The following is a 17,322-nucleotide window of genomic DNA, read 5'->3' as shown; positions in this document are numbered from 1 at the left end:
TTGCCGCACGCCGCTGATCACAGCGCCTGGATTGCCATACGCCGCTGATCGCCGCGGCCAACTTGCCGCACGCCCGCACCACCTCCGGATTATTCGTCAAGGTATATAAGCATACTGCATTTCCCTAATTCGGTAAGGCTAGTACGATACATGTGTCCGTACCCGCGAGGGATCGAGATCTACTACCGAGATTACCAGCACAAACAAATGTCAATGTGCCTATCCACGCGATAGTCTGAGCCAATTCGTAGGCTTGCAATGTGATTTGCCAAACATATGTTGCAATGCTATGTTATACACATTTCATTCGCGACCTGGGTACATCCTCACCCCGTTCTTGGCTGCATCTCGTTGTTGCCTTTAATTAGTGAAATGTTTTCTGATGTCCATGGCAAACCTGATTTATTCCTGATGCATCCAGTGTCAGGCAGAATATATTAGGCCCGGAGGCCCCGGTCTGCTTCCTTGTACCGGCTCTGGCTGCACACTTGTGCATGCATTGAAGACCAAGAAGGAAGAACCCAGACCATCAAGCCATGAAGAACGTCTGGTGATGTCTCATTTTGATTTTACCCAATGCTTGTTTGTGCCATCTTTAACTCAGCATCGATTGGTTTACCTTGATCTCTCTTGATACAGGATTTACTTATTAATCCTGTAATATTTCAGGGAACAAAACTTTGCTGTGAGTGCAATCAGCAGAGAGCCCGTGGTATCAAAGACTACGCAAAGGGGAGAGAATGACAGGCTTGAGTATGCTGTGTCGTCTATGCAAGGTTACCGTGTAAACATGGAGGATGCTGTGAGTAATTAACCATCCTGCTTCTAGTTGTTCCCTAGGACCAATGGCAAGAGATAAAGGGCTACAAAATACATGGTTTATTACTTGCAAGTAACTTTTGTGGAACACTGGAAGTCTTCTTAACTTATAGTTTTCTTATTCTCCAGCATGCAACCATTGGAGATCTGGATGTTTCCACTGCCACATCATTCTTTGGTGTTTATGATGGCCATGGAGGTTTGTATATTCACCCTCACCCTCTTGTGAATAACAAACGTAATTCAATACTATGATACAAATTGAAGCGATGTTCAGCTACTGGCATTAACATATATCATTTTCATTACGGTCATGTTCTGTTGACCGGTCCTTTTCTTTTCGTAGTCAGCACTTCTTAAGGTAGTCATGTAAGATACTATCTTATTGTTTTTTTCTGTTCAGGACCTGCTGTATCAATGTTCTGTGCGCGACATCTTCATGTTGAGGTTCGGAACCATCCAGGGTTTAAAGACAATCTGCCTACTGCAGTGGCGAGCGCTTTCGTCAGGTTATTTAATAGCCAACTAAGTTCGCACATAGTTCTGTACCAATACTAGCATATTCTTTTGTTAATTTTGGTACTTGTCGTACATGTATGTCATGACATTTGTAACTGCTATTGCAGAATGGATCAGATGATGATAACGGAGGAGGGACTGAGGGAGTTATCTCGGTACGGTTTTCCTAGTAGGAAATTAACTGTCAAGGATAAGTTAATGAGTTGTGCTTGTTTGAAAGTGAAGGTAATATCTCTTTTCTTACAAGAGCATATCCAATTATTTCTATGTAGAAAATCCAAAGTTACAAAAACACCTATTGTTTACCCCAGCTTGTTTATTCATTTGCAGAAACACACCGGCCCAATAGATGTGGGAAGTACCGCCTGTGTGGCTCTCATTAGAGGCGACCAGATCATTGTTGGGAATGCTGGTGATTGTCGTTGTGTGCTCTCACGGAATGGTCAGGTGCAATGGCTACTTCTCTTGTTATTCTCTGGATGGTACCTGATCAGCTATTTTCTCATATATGTGATCTCTTGTAGTGCATAATTTTGTTTTTGTTGTATTGAAAGGCAATTATTTTGACCACCGATCACAAACCAAGTGTTCCGGCTGAAAAACAGAGAATAGAGAATGCTGGACGTTCCGTAACAGTTACTGGAGGTGCCAGTCGTATTGATAATGGAATTGCAGTCTCAAGATCAATCGGTATAGTTACTTACTTTTCTTTGTGGGGCTATGCGATTTACCAAATTCTATTTATTTATTATTTTTGCTTATATTTCAGGTGATATGAGGTACAAAACAAATAGTCGGTTAACCCCTGCACAGCAAGCATTGACTAGTTCTCCTGAAATTCGCTTGGTAAGCTACTTAGCTGTGCTAAATATGTGTAAGTTTGTTCTACTAGATAAGGCCTGATGTAAAAATGACAATTTATTCTGCTAGGAAAAAATTACCGATGATACTGAGTTTCTTGTCATGGCATGCGATGGAGTCTGGTAAGTACTCAACTAAAATAAGCTTTGCTCTATATGCTTTACTCCATATCCATGCATGATTTCAAGCAGATTATATATATACTCCCAATGACAGGTAGTTCAGCTCAATTTGCTATGCTTTGGGCTAAGCTACATCATCACCATGTACATAACAATTTTGCATGGTTTGCTGAAGCAACTGAATAGTGGAGATTCTGTGAATCCCTTATTGTGCTAGTACTTGAGAATATCCAGAAAATTATTAACTTGATTGCATGAATGTGATTGACTTCGTCCGTTGGTTGGAAATCTTTGTGAAATATGTTGTAGATTTTATTTTTGTTAAAACCTACTTAAAGAACCTGGATCCTTCTATATTTTCAGTCTGCATATCGTTGGCAGTTAATTGATTTTTGTCTCAGCAGCTCTTCGCTAAAAAGTTTACACACACCTCTTCGTTTGCAGGGATGTAGTGCTGAACCAGGGTTTGATTGAAATTATACGCGGGAACATGAAATCTGTGAGTATTTCTTCACCAGCATTTCTATCTATATTTGTTAATAGATTTTCTATTAATTCCCTTTAACTTCGCATATGCTGTGACTAACACAACACAAACTCAGGGGAAGGACCTGGGGAAGATATGTGAGGCCATTCTTGATATGTGCGTAGAGCCACCTCAACCATCGGTGGATAACATGACCATCCTACTGGTCCGGTTTAAGCACACCGCCCAAGCTCCTGCCAGGAGCAAGGCCAAGGAGCAGTCCGGCAACGATGACGACCTGCACGGCAAGAGAAAGGGCAAAGCTGCCGCCGCCCCTCACCGCAGAAGCTTCTGAACCTGAGACACAAATACTCAGAGTGGAGAAAATTAACCTTGATTTCTCTGCATACTAGGATGTGTCCGTATGAGTTAGTAATTTTGTCTTATCAGGGACGGCTTGAGAGCCGGCTCAGCTCACCTGCTTTTCTTGTTCTATTTTTGACTGGAGTACGGTCTTCCATTCTTGTTTCATATACTTATTTTGAAATGCCAAATTGCACACGCCTGATGTGAATTGCTTACGAAGCTGATGATATACATGCCCATTGCTATTGTTATTTTAGTTCGTGTGTTGTCATTGTGAAGGTTATACATACTGTCATAGTGCCATCATATGCTGCGGCCACTCACCACATTCTTAGTAGTCTGATGATCTTCTGTATTCTGTTACATCTAATGTGTGTAGTGAAACCGCATATTGCATAGGCGTCACCTCAGTGCGTTCAGAATAGTTATTTGATCAGTAGCTGAGTGCCTGATTGGTCTACATGCAGCAGGTTGATTAAGCTGCAATACAATGACCTGCAGCCTCCTGCAGTTTTGGAAGTTCTGAATCTTAATTTTGATGCCAACTTCACCAATATAAGTGAAAATATGGTACACCTAGGCGTCCTCTCGAAAAAGAAGTGGTATGAACATCTAAAACAGTATACGCCAAAACTAAAAGGGATACTGATCGATTGCTCTAAAAAACAAACTGTCTGAACACAAGATCGTGTTCTCGAATTCCTCGATCTAGCAGTAAAATTAGATCTTTCAGCTCTCATTATTCCTTACTTTGAGCGTTTCGTACCACAGGAAGATTTTGGTAATGAAATTGCAACCACACATTGTAGAACAATGTTACCAGTGAAAAAGAATATATTGCCATCCTGTATCTGCAAATTGTTCAAGGTAGCATTGCCTAAGAAAGCCTCTAAAAAAAGGCATTAATTGCCTAACAGAGATGAAGCAAGAGTTGCTGAGACAGAGGCGCTTTTACTGTCCATCGACGATGATGAAAAGTGAAGAAACCACTTACAAACAAAATTCTAGAGCACTAAACTGATTAACTTCTAGTAGTAAAAGTTCAACGGCGCTGAACCAAGCATCCATGAACTGTTCTTGGAAGAAGAACAAATCAAGATGATGATGCATAACAGACGATCGAGAAGCCTACGGTACAAATTCTCACATCGGAAAGTTACTGCACTACGATTTGGTGGCTGCAACTATCCAAGATCCATCGACGAAAGGGAAAATCCAACAACACCTATCGATCGAGGCGAGACACGAACGAATCGACCGACCGATGCGGTCGATCACACAAGCAAGAGCGGCCCGCGCCTCCTCGCCGGTTCTTCCTCGACGTGGCAGCGGTAGCGCTTCTGGTCCTCGTCGCTGGAGTACCCGGCATCCTCGTCCACGTACCTGGACGCCGGGATCTCCTGCTCGACGGAGCTGCACGCCGGCGGAGGCGGCGGCGTCTTCGCGAAGATCTTGCGGACCACGCAGTCCATGTTCGCCTTGGGGCCGGGCCGGATGGAGGCGGCGCGGAAGGCGGTGGCGCCCTTGTTGAGCCGGTACTCCTTCATGAAGAACGGCGACGGGCCCACGACCACCCTGCCGTCGCCGCCCTCCATGGCCGTGAGGAAGACGAGCCTGCGTCGGAACGCGATCGCCTCCTTGGCGCGGCCGTGGCCGCGCACGTACTCCTTCTCGGGGCCGTACCGCACCCAGTAGCCGCCCGGCACCGGCCGCGCGCCGTCGATGGGGTAGTCCCCGTAGAAGTAGCCCCACACCTCCCCGCTGCGGCTGCCGCTGCTGTGGGGGAAGGGGAGCGCGGCGGGGGTCGCGGCGGAGAAGACGTCGACGTCGTCCGCGACGAGGTCGGGGGCGGCGCTGGTGTCGCCGCGGAGCGCCCTGGGGGTGAGGTACCGCGCGATGATCTCGTGGCCGCTGGGCTTGAACTCGGACGGCGGCGTCAGGCTCCACACGGGCGCGGCCGTGGGCGCCATTGCTGGCTGGAGCGTGCGAGCTTGTAACCCTAGAAGTTTGTTAGGATTTTTTTTTAGGCAGAGTTTGGAAAGTCTTGAGGAGGAGTTCAACTTGGACTTCACGGAAACGACCTACTTATAGATGGGCTGTCATCGTGCTGATGTACAGCTGTAGCGTGGCCTCCAGCAGGTCAGAGTTTCAGACGAGCCGCGTCCGTCCGATCTCCGATGGATGTAGAGATTTCAGAACGAATTTCAAAAAAATGAAAAAAGGTGATTTCGGAACGCATACATACCCTACATCTCTACATGCAAACAAAATTATTTAGAATTTTTGGAGGTCCGAAATACGGATTTTCGGTGCTTACAGTAAACTGGGTTCCGTTGGACCTAAATGCTCTTGCATCTTTTGGAGAACGAGTGCACTTTCCAAACTTACTTCACACATCCTGTAAAATGAAAGTTTACTCCAAGCTCAAAGAAAGGGGAAGATTCGTTTACTTACAAGCTGGATTTATCAAAAGCCTATGACAGAGGGGTTTCTTAGAAGGCGCTCTTCTGAAAAGGGGCTTTGACAGAAAATGGGTTGGATGGATCATGAGCTGCATGTGTTCAGTCAAATTTTCTATATTAGTCAATGGGCGGGTTACTGATGCTTTCTCTCTAACTAGAGGCCTATGATAGGGAGATCACTCTCCCCCTACATATTTCTCTTCGTTGCTGACAACCTCTCCATGGTGATTAATCACTCCATTCAGTTAACTGCTCTGCAGGAGTTCAAAATTTGCAGTGGCATTTCCAACTTGATGTTCGTGGATGATTGCCTGATGTTCTTTCGTGCAAAACCTGATCAAGCCTTGGTGATCAAGGGAACCATTGATGCGGTTGAGAGGGGAACATGCCAAATGCTCAGTGCAAATAGATGTCCTCTTCTGTTTAGTGATAACTGCCATGTGGCTACCCAAGATGAGGTGAGACAAATTTTGGAAGTCTCTGGACAAAGCTTCGAAGATAAATACCTAGGTTACCCAACCCTAGAGGGCCGCATGAATAAAGGAAAGTTCCAACCCTCCAAGAACTCGTCTGTCAAAAAAGTTAAACAACTAGGTAGAAAAACCGATGTCTATGGGAGCCAAAGATGAGCTTATTAAATCTGTGGCTCAGGCCATCCCAATCCATGTGATGAGTATCTTCAAACTTCATGCAGGCTTTCATGAAGACTACATAAAACTTGTGCGTGACTTCTGGTGGGGAAAAGACGAAAAGAAAAGAAAAGTTTACTGGGCTTCTTGGGATATCCTAACAAACCCAAATGACCTTGGTGGGGTTGGCTTTAAAGATACCAATCTGATGAACCAAGAACTCTTGGCTAGACAATGTTGGAGGATAATCAACAATCCTAACAGTTTCTGCTCTAGGCTGTTAAAATCCATCTATTTCCCCGTGGTAATTTCGTTGATACAGTGTTCAAGCAGGATGCATCCCCCTCGTGGCATGGAACTGAGCATGGACTACAATTAATAAAAGAGGGCATCATTTCAAGAATCGATGATGGGAAGAATGTGAATATTTGGAGGGATAACTGGGTACCTAGAGACTTCAACCTCAAAGTGGCTCTAGGGAAAATGAAGACTAGAGTTAGACGGGTGAACCAACTTCTACGCCCTAGTACTAATGAATGGGACCAACAGCTGGTTAGGAAGGTGTGCTATAGCCAAGACGTAGATTGGATCTTAAACATCAAGCTGCCAACCTACCCTTGTAGTGACTTGGTCGCCTGGCACTATGATAAATCAGGAACCTTCTCAGTTAGAAGCGCTTACATGCTAGCTTTCAATCTGAAACATGGGGTCAGATGGCGCGCGAGAAATAGTGGAAACCATGATAATAGTAGAACCATATGGAACATTATCTGGAAGGCAAATGTCCCCAAAAAAAGTTAGGATCTTCGGTTGGAGAGCAGCCAGAGACAATCTAGCGACAAAAGAAAACAAGATGAGAAGGACTCTGGAATTGACAGCATATGCACCATATGTGAAAGGGAAGATGAAGACATCCACCATGCCATTGTTATTGCACCAAACCAAGAGCACGAGATATGAAATGAGAAAACACTGGCAGTTACCCCCTGAGGCTATTTTTTACTTTACTGGCCAGGATTGGTTCCAAAACCTCCTTGCCAACCTGAGCAAGAGACAGAACAAGTCAAACCTTAATGCTACTTTGGCGCTCTTGGCACCTTCAAAATTACATTATTCATGAAAAGGGAGAAGAAACGACTGCTAGATCTGTGGTTTTTCTGCTTGGATATGACAACTTCCTCAACGACACGATCCAGACCCCTAACTCAGGTTTCTGAACCTGGTTGCCCGTATCATGTTTATGGCAGGAAAGATACTCCTAGCAGTTTCATCTGGCTTCCTCCAAGCCCGGGTAACTTGAAGATGAATGTTGATGCCAGCTTCAGTAAAGAGACTGGTGAGGCGACGGCGGGTATTCCTGTTCATGACCACCTAGGTACGGTGGTGCTTGCTGCCAGTATCCAACTCCAAACCTGCAGAGATGCAGAGGAGGCAGAAGCGAACGCTGTCGGGGCTGGGCTAAACCTTGCAAAACTGAACGGTCTGAAGATGGACAACCTGGAGTCGGACAGTGCATTAGGTGTTTCTTCATTGAACAACTTGGTGCCCAACGCCTCCATACACTGGCATGTGTAGAAAGATATTAGAAACCTAAGAGAGTTTTTTCCTGATCTGGTTGTTAGCAAAGTTGGGAGGAACTGTAATAGACTAGCTCATGAGGTAGCTGAGCTAGCAAAAAGGAGCAAGTCCAATGATGTTTGGAAGCCATTGCCCCCTGTCAATATTTTAGGTATGTGTAATCCTGACTATGTAAAACTGATGTCAGATTAATATATGTTTCATCCCCCCCCCCCCCCCCCAAAAAGACAAATCATGAAAATAATTTATAGAACCTGGTCCATAAATTCACATGGACTAACAATTGACACATGTTCAGAGAGAGAAATACATATTGTATTGAATTTGGTTGTCTACTTCTATATCTAAACCGCCATGCATCTCACGTGTCAATTTTTGGAGTCGGGCCAATGGTGACTATCTCCCACCCTAGTCCATATTTGGAGCGGACTAGGGGTATCCGAACATGTAAGCACACACCCGAAAGTTGGGCCCCACACCTCCTCTCTCTCTCTCTCGCTCGCTCTCTCTTCCCCCAACCGAATCACCGGCACCCCATTTCGACAACGGCAATCTGCCTCCACGGTTCCTCAGCGACGCCGCAAGCCGCCTGCCGCCGCTCTTGCCGTCGTTTGAGACAACTATTGTTCGTGGCACTCATGATAGATTTGGTTGTTCATACCCCCACCAGCCTACACAGGGACCATTTGAGCTCGCCCTTCTTGCCGGTTGTAGCTCTTCCTTCTCGGCCACCGCCACTAGGCCATCTAGCCGAACACAACTTGTCACCAGCTGATGTGTCCATCTCTGTCCTACCCCGCACTCAAGATGTTCAACCATTTGACCGGATAGATATTTTTTCATTTAATTTTTTTGTGACGAATTTGATGGATTGTTTTATTGTTCGATTTTTGCATTGCTTGACCCATAGATTATAGTGACGATGAATATATTTTCCATCAACTGATGAATGATGATGCCTATGATAAAACCAATGATCAAGAGAACCGGATGATCCTCACTTCTCTTCCATGTTTAAATAAGGAGTTGAATGTCGCTCAACTCTGCCGCCGAGGTACGATACATGGGCAATAGACGACTGATGGTCAAAGGGCTATAGGTCATGTTATGCTATTCAATGAATATTCCAACGTTAATCCAACACATGGCCCAGAGAGGTTTCATCTATGCTTTAGGATGCAAACGATTTTGCATATGTAATCTTGGGTTCTAATCTATGTCTTGCATCACGAGTTGCCATATAGATGTGGTTGGTGACTATCTTTGCACGGCTGAGTTCACATGTCCTAATCCATGCAAAACAAAATTACAACGGTGGTGGCGGTGTTTAGACGAGAATATTTGATTTGTTAAATGCAGAAGACACAACTGGAATCATGACAGTTGGTCAGCAAGAGGCTATGCTGGAATGCTTGGAAGCATCGGCTGCGTGCATTGAAAATGGAAGAATTGTCCGATTGGTTGGAAAGGTTTTATAAAGGTCATGTTTGATCGGCTATCGTCATAATTGAAGCTATGGTAGATTATTGCATGTGCATTTGATTCTCTTTCTCTTCAACATAGTAGAATATCACAATGGCATCAATGTGGCGCAACGCTCTCTGCACGACTTGTTAAAGGCAACACTCTAGTGCAACTATGAGACCAATGTCCATCAATACATTAGATGGGTACTACCTAAGAGATGACATCTATCCTCGTTGGGCGATATTTATGAGGAAATTCCATAGTCCCTAAGATAACGACGCACAATATTTCTTTTCAACACAACAAATGGTTGTACGAAAGGTGTGGAGCAGTCATTTGGTGTGCTCCAAACTCGCTAGGATATTTTCTGCTATCCTATTAAAACATAGTGGCGAGATCAGTCATTGGAAGTCATGTCTGATTGTGTATCATGGACAACACGATCTTTGAGAGTTAGTGTGCCACTAATTGAATGTTCCATTAGTTGTGGGACTACCATGGCCCTTTTAGAGAGCCAAATCCAGTCGTACGACCAAGTTCGCTGACTTTCTCATCATGCATTAGGATATCTGTGACGAACATGTTCATTGGTAACTACAAGATGATCCAGATGAGAATTTGTGGACACACAAAGGAAACCAATAGTTCAATCATAATGTGTTTTATTAGACTGAATTATCCATTTTCCGGAATTTTTAGAATTTAATTTCAGTTTGAATTGTTGTATGGACTGTATTTCCCTGTTTCAATTGTTTGAATCAATTTGTGTGCTAAAATTATTATGTAATAGAGTTATTTCAATTCGATAGAAATAGAGTAAAACATGTGAAAATAGTCCAAAATGGATATAGCCACCCGGTTGGGATGCCGTTGGGGGAACTCTGCCCCCATCGGTCCAGAATGTAATTGGGGCATTCCAAACACCAACAGTTGAGGGTGGTCCGGACACCAACAGGGGGCAGCGATATAGATGCTCTAAGATATAGTATTGATATGCCCTCTATGGTGTTTTCCATTGAAGTAATGGTATACATACCACAAATTAAAAACATATACTAGAACCTTTTTTCCTCACAAAGGTTAACAAATATCAGCTAAAATGTGGATAGTAAGTCACTTATGCATGAATATTGCATTGAAATGTGTTTCTAGCATTCAAAAAATTATTTGAGAGAACACATATATGAAGTGTGCTCTATAATGTCGCACTACATAGGGATTTCTTCGGCGACAATTTTTTGGTGACAACCTAAACTAATTTTGAAGGAGCACTTGTTGCCAGAGCTGTGTCATGGGCTCCGTTGTACTCACCTCTCTATAGCAACTTATGTTTCAAGAAAGGTAAGAAAAGCCAGATGATTAAGAACCGATAATCCTGTATTAGACGAGCAGTGAGGGAGTTGAAGAGATAGATGGATGCGCTTATTGAAACAAGTGCTTCAGAATATGATCATGGGTTATCCTTGAAAGCAAGAATCATTTTAGGTAGTTATTGGGAAAAGTTTGGTTCCATATCATATCAAACGCATATAAAATCACCTTATTGTGAAAAGAAATGTTCATCTTTTTTGTTGTTACAGGAAAAGGGAACTACTACTCCTTGCCAAATGTGATCGATAAGTGCTCTTATGGCTAGTCAGTTACATTATGTAGCTTAGCACAATATTCTTAAGGATAATGCATAAGCTTATGGGAAGTACATAAGCAATAGGGATATGCTATTCTCTAGACGCCGGCACAGAGAATGACCTCTATAGTATGGGGTACATGGACATGTGAAGGCAATGAGTAATGCGTGATGATGCAAGCTCGAAGAAGATCGACGGTGACGTAAGGAGGCTCCATCGAAGCCATGGAAGATAATTCCCAGATAAGGGCCACCTTTTTTTTTGGTTGCACATGTCGTGCGGCCACGTGTAGTTGGACTGATGTCAATCTTGTCATAAGCTCAAAGGGAAAGAGAAAAGAACATAGAGAGGCCCCAGAGGTGAGAGGCATTGTTATGAAATTTACGTTATGGAGGTTAACCTTACCAGCATCTTCTTAGCATATCTATGCTAATCTTTCTAGTGTAAAAATTCACAACTGCATAGAAGATCTTAGTCCTCCAATGTTGAGATTATGCAAGCTATGCCCTATCGGTCATTCCTCTATGGAAGAGAACCATGGCCTAGCCGGGATGGTAAGCACGGGCTGATGCGTGCACTCCCTGCCTGGATTCGAGCCTCCGTGCTTGCAATATTACGTCTACTCACAAATTCTAAGTAAGCCGAGGGGTTCTCCCCCTCCGGTCTCATTTCCTTTCCTCGCTAGAAATGGAGATCTATCTAAAACTGACGGAGACTTCATAGAAACATACAGTGGCTTAGAGCTACCAGTTCTGAAAGTTTTGATGTGCTATCATCGTCATCATCTATTACAGTATATGCAAAAAGCCAAAAGGATAATATCAGTAAAATTGGGGGAGAAGAATGAACTCAAGATTATGGTCTATGATTGATTCAGATCATTAGTAGATAAAAATGCGATTAAACATTGTTGAAGTGGACAACAATTATTGCTGCAGAAAAAAGTTCTCTGAATTATATTACCATAAAATCAGTGCAACTGTCAAGGTAGCATTGCCTAACCAAGATGAAGCAAGAATTGCTGACATAGAGGCATTTTTACTGTCCATTGGACGATGATGCGAATTGAAGAAACCTCTCGCAAACAAATTTCTACAAGAGCTAATTAACTTCTAGTGAAAAAAAAAGGAACGCCCTGAACCAAACATTCCTGAACGGCTGAACTGTTCTTGGAAGATCAAGCAAATCAAAGATGTGTACAGTCCAAATTCTGGCCTCGAAAAGTTTCTGCACTACGATTTGGTGGCATCAACTTTCCGAGATCCATCTCCACACGTACAAGAAAATCAAAAGATTACAGGAAAATCAAACTATTTCTGAAGGATTTACAGATCAAACGGCACCTATCGATCGCAGCGAGACACGAATCAATCGACCGATGCGCGCGGCAAGACACGAACTGATCAATCTCATTACCGTGCGCGCTTCCTCGCCGGTTCCTCCTCCAGGCGGAAGCCGACGCGCTTCAGGTCATCGTCGCTGGCGTTTCCGGCGTGCTCGTCCGCGCCACCGGGGTATCTGTACGCCGGGAACTCCTCGTCGGAGCTGCAAGGCGGCGGATTCGCGAAGATCTTGCGGACCACGCAGTCCATGTTCGCCTTGGGGCCGGGCCGCGCGGCGGCGGCGCGGAAGACGGCCGCGCCCTTGTTGAGCCGGTACTCCTTCATGAGCCACGGCGTCGGGACCATGACCACCCCGCCGTCGTCGTCGCACCATGTTATGTGGAACGCGAATCTGCGCCGGAACGCGATCGCCTCCATGGCCCCGCGGTGGCCGTGCACGTACCCCTTCTCGGGGCCGTACCGCGCCCAGAACCCGCCCGGCACCTGCCGCACCTCGCCGGCGGGGTATTCCCCGTAGGGCCTTGTTTGGTAGTGGAGTATTAGTGGGGATTAGTGGGGATAATCCCCTAGGGGATTGGGTTAATCCCCACCTGTCACTCAATCCCCACAAATATTATCCCCTGCCAATCCCCAATCCCCTGTTTTGAAAAACACGCATTTGGTACTCAGGGTTTGTGCAATTCAGGGTTTGTGCACAAGCTCAAGCTCATAACAGCAAGACAAGAAACAATGGAGATATTTCAGCGTAAGTTACAAAAGATTCAATTTTTATGGCAACAATTTAACCCAAGTCTGTATAGTAAACATCCAACATGCATCAGGAATTAAAACACAAATTTTCAGTCACGTAATGCGCAACGGTTCGGCATAAATTAGGAGACTCTGTTCATTTTGGAAACTCTTGGAAACTCTGTTCATTTTGTTCATGTGATCTTCAAAAAACATCCATGTATCGTCAGCTGAAATAGCAAAAACAGTGAAGCGGAATTAGATCAATCCAACAGCAAGATCAAGAAGACAGCTGCTGTATAAAACTTGAAAATAGAAAAAATAATGAAACACTGGCTTCAAGTTTCACTAGCAGCAACTGGTTTTACATTGAAGTGCAGGATAAACACATGGCAAGCTCAATCATAGAAAAGAAGATGCATATGCGTTAAACAAATTGAGCAAGCTACTCTATGCGTGCTTGTTTGGACATCAAAATCACAGGTTATAGCGCCCAAAAAGATCTGCAGATTTACTACTCGGCATATCGTGCTAAGTTCTTAGCCAATGCAGTCTTATCGTGCCTCCGCAGCGAAAACTAGGCAAACAACAGACCGGTTTCTGCAGCGAAAACAATAGATGCTGAATATACCACTGCCTTGTCTACGTGCCATCAGAGTTACTGAATATACCACTGCCTTGTCTACGCAATGTTGGACAGAAGACACACATGCACTTACTATAAACCATTGGCACTTTCAGGTCTTTCTATGAAACAAAATTTCATGGATGCAGTCTCCACTGATTTTGCACACAATTTTCATCATAAAACTATTTTAGGAACGGTAAATACTCCAGGAAAGTGAGCTACATACTCCAGGAATAAAAGGACCATGTATTGTGATTAAAATGACCATGTACTGTGACTTCCCATCATTCTCCAGGAATAAAAGGGTGTTTTGTGTATTTGAAATACATGAAGTAGGAATAATGACAAATATAACAGTTACAATAACCAGTATTTTAGAATAAATTGAGTGCAAAAGCACAAGGATTATAAAGTAGTGTAGACAGTGAAAAGCCATTGAAGCACCTAGAAGCTAAAGTTCACAGTTATACTGAGTTGCTATGAAGCAATGATACATCTTCAAACAAATATAATTCCGGGAGTTCGATTAAGTAAGCTGGTACGGCAGGTTCAGTATGGAATGTGGCACTAATCGTTACAGAAATTCAGTTGTTTGGTGCTTATTATTGGGGAAAGAATTGCGTGTCGATTCCTGTGAGACGTCTCAGTTTTACAGTTCAGAATGGTTGAGACTCATCAGCTTTGGTGCAGCTCCAAGCGAAGTACTGCAGCAAGAGCATCTGGTCTAATCTTGGCATGGAGGTTTTGAAAAGATTATCAAAGTGTTCGTAAAATGGTGCATTATACTCCGTATATGACATAGAAACCTGCAAAATTTCTTTAAAAAATACTATCAGTTTGCCTGTGCATTTTCTTCAGTCAGTTTCGACTCTGAACTCCCGCGTGCTGTGCTACAGCCTACAGCGTCAGGTCAGGAAATATGGCTCACGACGAGGCGGAAGGAGCGAACGGCTACAGACACTCAGATCGGGAGCCGGCCTGGCTGTGCCGCGCGTAGACCACGCCATAACGCACACCAGGCCTCTACAATGGCGAACGGCTACAGGCACTCAGATCGGGAGCCATGGAAGAAAAAAGAGCGAGAGAGAAGGGGGCTTACCGGAGATCGAAACAGCAGTAGTGGCGGCGCCGGTCAGACTGCAAGAACGGCGGCGACCTGATGTGGGAGCGGCTAGGCGGGATCCATCCTCTCCCGCCGCTAAGATGCTCCGCCCCTCTCGCCGGCAAGATGCTCCGCCTCTCCCGCAGCGGCTCCGCTCGCCTCCGGTCGCTCGCCGCCGGTCGCTTGCCTCCGGTCGCTCGCCGCCGGTCGTTCGATAGGGTTTGGAGACGAAGACTTGGAGTCGGGGACGGGGATAATACGCGAGGTCCAGGTCCGGGATTCGGCCCAAGGCAAAAAATAGTTCGGGGACGGGGTTAATCGGGGATAGGCGGGGATTTTTTTGGCCCAAAACTCCTCTACCAAATGGGCTTTCGGGGATTAGCGGGGTTTGGGAAATGGGCCGGGATAATACTCTCCCATCCCTGCAAATACCCTGGTACCAAACAAGACCTAGAAGTATCCCCACGCCTCCCCGTGCTCCCTCCTGCTGCTGGGGTGGAAGGGGAGGGTTGCAGGATTCGCGGCGGAGAAGACGTCCACGCCCTCGGCGACAAGGCCGGGGACGGTAGTGGTGTCGCCGCGGAGCACCTTGGGGGCGAGGTACTGAGCGATGATCTGGTGGCCGCTGGGCTTGAACACGGAGCCTGGTGGGAGACTCCGCATGGGTGCGGGCGTGGATGCCATTGTCGCCATTGGCCAAGATGGAGCTAGCTAGGTTGTAACTGAATGAGCCGTGGAGGGAGAGGTTGTTAGGAAAGTTTTGAGGGCCTCTGACCTTATAGGTGGGCTGGCATCGGGGTGATGTTTTCATATGGTACTTGTGTTAAAGAAAAAATGGCACTTACCAAACTTACTCCAAGGCACTCCGATCGCCTCCAAGGCACTTACCAAATTGGTAAATACTATATGACGGAGTCCGATGGCAGCTCTTCCGTCGGACCTCTCGGGAGACGTCGATTTAGCTCCAGATCGTGCGGCTCCCCTTCCTATTTTACTCCTAACCTTCCGAATAATGACAGTTTTTGGAAAGTAAATAATGCGGCAGTTATTGCCTCCCATAATCACGCCCAGACCCAGTTCAGCGCTAATGCCGCCCAGGCGCTGCTCCCCATCCCGTCGGGACGACCCCTGCTCCCCATCCCGCTGCTCTCCATCACGTCGTTCTCGCCCTGCTCCCCGTCGTCCTCGCCCCGCTCCCCATCCTGCTGCTCCCCATCTCGCCCTCGCTCCCCATCCCGCCTGTTCCCCATCCCGACGGCCTCGCGCGCGATTGGAGTGGAAGCATCTCCGCCGGCACCATCTCGCTTGCGGCCGGCATAGGGATTCAGGCGGTTCATCCCGGCCGAATCTCAGCCCGGGACGTTGCTTCCATCTCGCATTGTCACCGATTTGGTACTTTCGACGGCTACACGACCACTTGTACAAGGTAACAGATACCTCTAGGTCTCCATGTGTTTGCTACTGTATAAACAATATCTACATGTTCTCCAACTATTACGAATTTTGGATTCGCTTTTTCAAACGGGAATCATATAATTATTTTGTGTTCATCAATTCTATGTGCAAATTTGTAGCTCTTGACTGGGTAATACTAGCAATTTTTATGTTTCCATGTACACCATTACGAATAGTAGCAATTTTAGTGTTCAATGATCATGCACTGATGACGACGATGAATTTGGTACATATTTTGTGCAATCGGCGGGAAACATTGTTACATTATATATTTCAAATATGTCTGCTTCTGCATTGATTGTAATATGCTTCATACCATGGGAGTGATCCTTCTGAGTTGATTATGTTTGTTTCAAGGCAACTGTGCTACTGATATGCTATTGCGTTGATTTTAATATGTTGATTCTTATTGTATGAGGAAGCAAATTCAGATGAGTGTTGGAAGCAAAAGCTATTTATTTGGAAGAAAAAATATGTCCTCTGTAGGAAGCATTGATGTTAGAAACACATATTTGTATCATCCGAAGCATATACTACTTCCCCCGGAATCAAATTATATTCTCTTTTGAAACAAATGTTGATGGAAAAAATTGTTTGTACATTGGAAGCAAACATTATTGCTTTACAAGCAAATTATAAAATCTGTTGGAGAAGTATTGTTGGTACAAATGAATATTCGTTGCATTTTTACTATGGGGAAATAATAGACTAAAGGTGACAACCTCCATTCCTCCAATTATCTTCGAAGCATCTAGCTGGCCGAGAGAAGCAAACTATTATTGGTAGGAAGCAAAGTTATGTTCCACTTGGAAAAAATTGTGATAGTGTTGCTCTCCAAAAAAGTGACAGTTAAAAACAACAATTGGTTATTTTGTGATGATTATTCCAAGAAATAGTACAATGATATTTTTCCTAGAAATTCAATGTTGAAAACCAATGCTTCCGTGGCACAAAACTATGATGTTGCGACTGAAAAAAGGCGTAATTAATTTCTTGTATTTTATTACTCGGAAACAACTCATAATTCCTAAAATTATTTCCTAAAATTAGATCATTTTAGATAGATATGATGTGAATCACGGAGCAGTTAAAATGGAAGCATGTGATTTGTTTCCTTAAATCACGAAAAGAGTCAACCGGACAGTTCA

The 17,322-nt window shown here is 44.7% G+C and overlaps 1 protein-coding gene across 1 annotated transcript; it reads left to right on the top strand.

Annotated features, from left to right (window-relative positions):
• Positions 1-467: 467 nt before the first annotated feature.
• LOC124671768 (probable protein phosphatase 2C 42) lies at positions 468-3,142 on the top strand. The gene is made up of 11 exons (XM_047208099.1): positions 468-550; positions 670-802; positions 949-1,018; positions 1,223-1,328; positions 1,446-1,563; positions 1,669-1,785; positions 1,893-2,028; positions 2,108-2,184; positions 2,269-2,321; positions 2,766-2,820; positions 2,924-3,142. Exons 1-11 carry the CDS (start codon positions 537-539, stop codon positions 3,140-3,142), a joined length of 1,098 nt encoding a protein of 365 aa, XP_047064055.1. The 5' UTR covers positions 468-536.
• The last annotated feature ends 14,180 nt before the right edge of the window (positions 3,143-17,322 follow it).

Source organism: Lolium rigidum, chromosome 7, assembly GCF_022539505.1.
Source record: "Lolium rigidum isolate FL_2022 chromosome 7, APGP_CSIRO_Lrig_0.1, whole genome shotgun sequence".
Classification (NCBI taxonomy): Eukaryota; Viridiplantae; Streptophyta; class Magnoliopsida; order Poales; family Poaceae; genus Lolium; species Lolium rigidum.
Note: the sequence above shows the minus strand (reverse complement) of the source record. Positions and strands in the feature narration are given on the sequence as shown.

Bases quoted from the DNA above. Each gene is read 5' to 3' on its own strand.
- LOC124671768 (XM_047208099.1), top strand. The intron at 803-948 runs GTGAGTAATTAA...CTTATTCTCCAG, and splicing joins GTGTAAACATGGAGGATGCT to CATGCAACCATTGGAGATCT. The intron at 1,564-1,668 runs GTAATATCTCTT...ATTCATTTGCAG, and splicing joins GTGCTTGTTTGAAAGTGAAG to AAACACACCGGCCCAATAGA.